Here is a 2,607-nt window from a genome sequence, read left to right on the forward strand (position 1 = left end):
TTTTAACACAGTTACAAGCTTGGATAAAAAAATTGGTGGTCTACAACCTTTAAGGATTTCAATGCAGGAATTCAATGATTGCTTGAATACTTGTGGATTAATTCATGCTCCAAAAACTGGTCTGGAATTTTCTTGGTGCAACAATAGAGATGGAATTAAAAGGATAGTTTGCAATTTGGACAGAGCTGTTTCTAATGTTAAATGGATTGATCTTTATCCAAGTTGGGGTTATAAAGTGGGTTCAAGGGGGATTTCTGACCATGGTGTCTTGTATAGAGCTAATGCAGAAATACCAAAACCAAAAAATGTCCCTTTTAGAGCATTGAAGGTTTGGAAAAGTCATCCTGGTTTCCTTCAGCTTATAAAAGACTCTTGGCAAGAAGAAATAAATGGCAATCCTGGATATATTTTTATGAGTAAATTAAAAAGACTTAAGAAGACTATACAAGAATGGAACTGGAATATTTTTAGAGATATAACAAAAAAGCTGAAACAAGCAGAAGAAAGTATTGCAAGCATCTTTAATCTATGATAAAAATCCAATGGATACAATCATTTTCAATAATTTAGTAACAGCAAGGGGAGTTCAAGAAGTATTATTAGAACAACAGAAGCAGATTATTCAGCAAAAATCAGGAGTTCTGTGGCTAAAAGAAGGAGCTTCTAATTCCAGATTCTTTCATGAGAACCTAAAAGTTAGCCAAGCCAAAAATGATATTATGGAATTAGAACATTCTAATGGTAGTATAGTGGCTAATCAAGATGAAATAATGGCTAATATATTGGTTTCACATTTTGAAAATAAGTTTAAACATCAAGAAGTGCACTCTGTTCCTGAATACTTTCAAGATATTACAAAAGTAGTGACTGAAGAAGATAACTTGTTGTTAGATGCTACCCCAACTGATGAAGAAATAAAAAAAGCAGTATTTGAATTAGATCCAGATAGTGCTCCTGGACCTGATGGATTTGCTGGCTGGTTCTATAGAGAAGCATGGGAAATCATTGGTAAGGATTTTGCTACTGCAATCAATTTTTTTTTGAGCAGAGGTTTTATTCCATCTGGATTGAATTCAAATTTCTTGTTGTTGTTTCCTAAAGTGAAAAATGCTAAAAGAGAAAATCAATTTGCACCAATTGGTCTAATGAATTTTATCTTTAAAGTGATCACAAATATTATAACTATAAGATTATGGGTGATAATTCAGAAAATTGTTTCTCATCAACAAGCTGCATTCATTAAGGGAAGAAACATCCAAGACCAAATAGTTCTGGCATCCGAATTAGTGAATGAATTGGATACTCCAAGAAGAGGTGGTAACATTGGTTTGAAGCTAGACATTACTCAAGATTATGATTCCTTACGCTGGGAGTTTTTATTTCAAGTCATGATACACTTTGGTTTTTCAGAAAAAGGGATTTCTTGGTTTCATACACTTCTTAAGTCTGCAAAAATTTCAGTTCTTTTAGATAGTGATCTTGTGGGGTACTTTCAAGTGGGAAGGGTTTAAGACAAGGATACCCATTGTCTCCACTTCTCTTTGTAATTGCAGAACACCTCTTGAGCAGAATTCTAACTAATAGAATACAAGAGAACAAATTGATACCAATGGTGACAAGGAAAAATGTTCAACCCTCCCACATTATTTTTGCTGATGATATTTTCCTTTTTTGTAATGGAGATAAAAGAAATGTCAGGAAACTCTTATGCATTCTCAAAGATTACCAATCATCCTATGGCCAGATCATCAGTCTTGAGAAGAGTAAGTGCTTCATAGGAGGCACAAGTGAATCAAGAAAAACCTAAATTGCAGAAGAATGCAACATTGCATTACCATCTTTTCCAGATAAGTACCTGGGAGTAATCTTAAACCCTAGAAGAATCAAGACCATACATTTGGAGTTTTGTGGAGATGCTACAAGAAAGATTAGCTGGTTGGATTGTAAAGTTACCCTCATTCCAAGAAAGGTTAATACTGGTAAAATTTGTGCTCTGCAGTATCCCAATATACAATATGTTTGTGTACAGATGGCCAAAAAAAGTTCTGAAAGAGAGAGAAAGAATCATAAGAAACTTCTTGTGGACAGGTGACCCAGCAACAAAAAAATTGATTACTGTCAATTGGGATTCAGTTTGTTCACCTCTGTCTGAAGGTGTTCTGGGCTTAAGAAGGCTTGAAATTATAAATAGAGCTCTACTAATGAATCTTTACTGGAGAATCCAAAATGGTACAAGTGAAATGGCAAAATACTTCCAAGATAAGTACCAAAACTCAAAGGGTGGGTGGATTGAGTATTACAAAAATCATCCATATGGCCAGGGTTGAAATGGGTTATAAATGAAGTTCAAGAACATACCAGATGGCTAGTAGGGAATGGGTCTAAAATATCAATTGGAAAAGATATATGGATTAAAGAAAAAACTCTTATTGATTTATATCCAGAAAATGTTTTCTTACTTCTGTTAGAGCATTGCTCGGTTGAACTCGCATGCGTTGCTATCTCAAGCATGTTTGTCAATATTAGTGATCAAAATTATGTGTCTTTATTTCTAGTTTACTTATGACTTAGTCTCAATTTAGGATAGTCAAGTGTAGTTGAAGCTCC

General features: G+C 34.2%; 1 protein-coding gene across 1 annotated transcript; it reads left to right on the top strand.

The window, feature by feature from the left end:
* Nucleotides 1-542: 542 nt before the first annotated feature.
* LOC113351361 lies at nucleotides 543-2,327 on the top strand. Its single transcript, XM_026595363.1, has 2 exons — nucleotides 543-1,486; nucleotides 2,030-2,327. The coding sequence occupies exons 1-2, from the start codon at nucleotides 543-545 to the stop codon at nucleotides 2,325-2,327; spliced, it is 1,242 nt and encodes a 413-aa protein (XP_026451148.1).
* The last annotated feature ends 280 nt before the right edge of the window (nucleotides 2,328-2,607 follow it).

The sequence above is a fragment of the Papaver somniferum genome, chromosome 2, assembly GCF_003573695.1.
Source record: "Papaver somniferum cultivar HN1 chromosome 2, ASM357369v1, whole genome shotgun sequence".
Classification (NCBI taxonomy): Eukaryota; Viridiplantae; Streptophyta; class Magnoliopsida; order Ranunculales; family Papaveraceae; genus Papaver; species Papaver somniferum.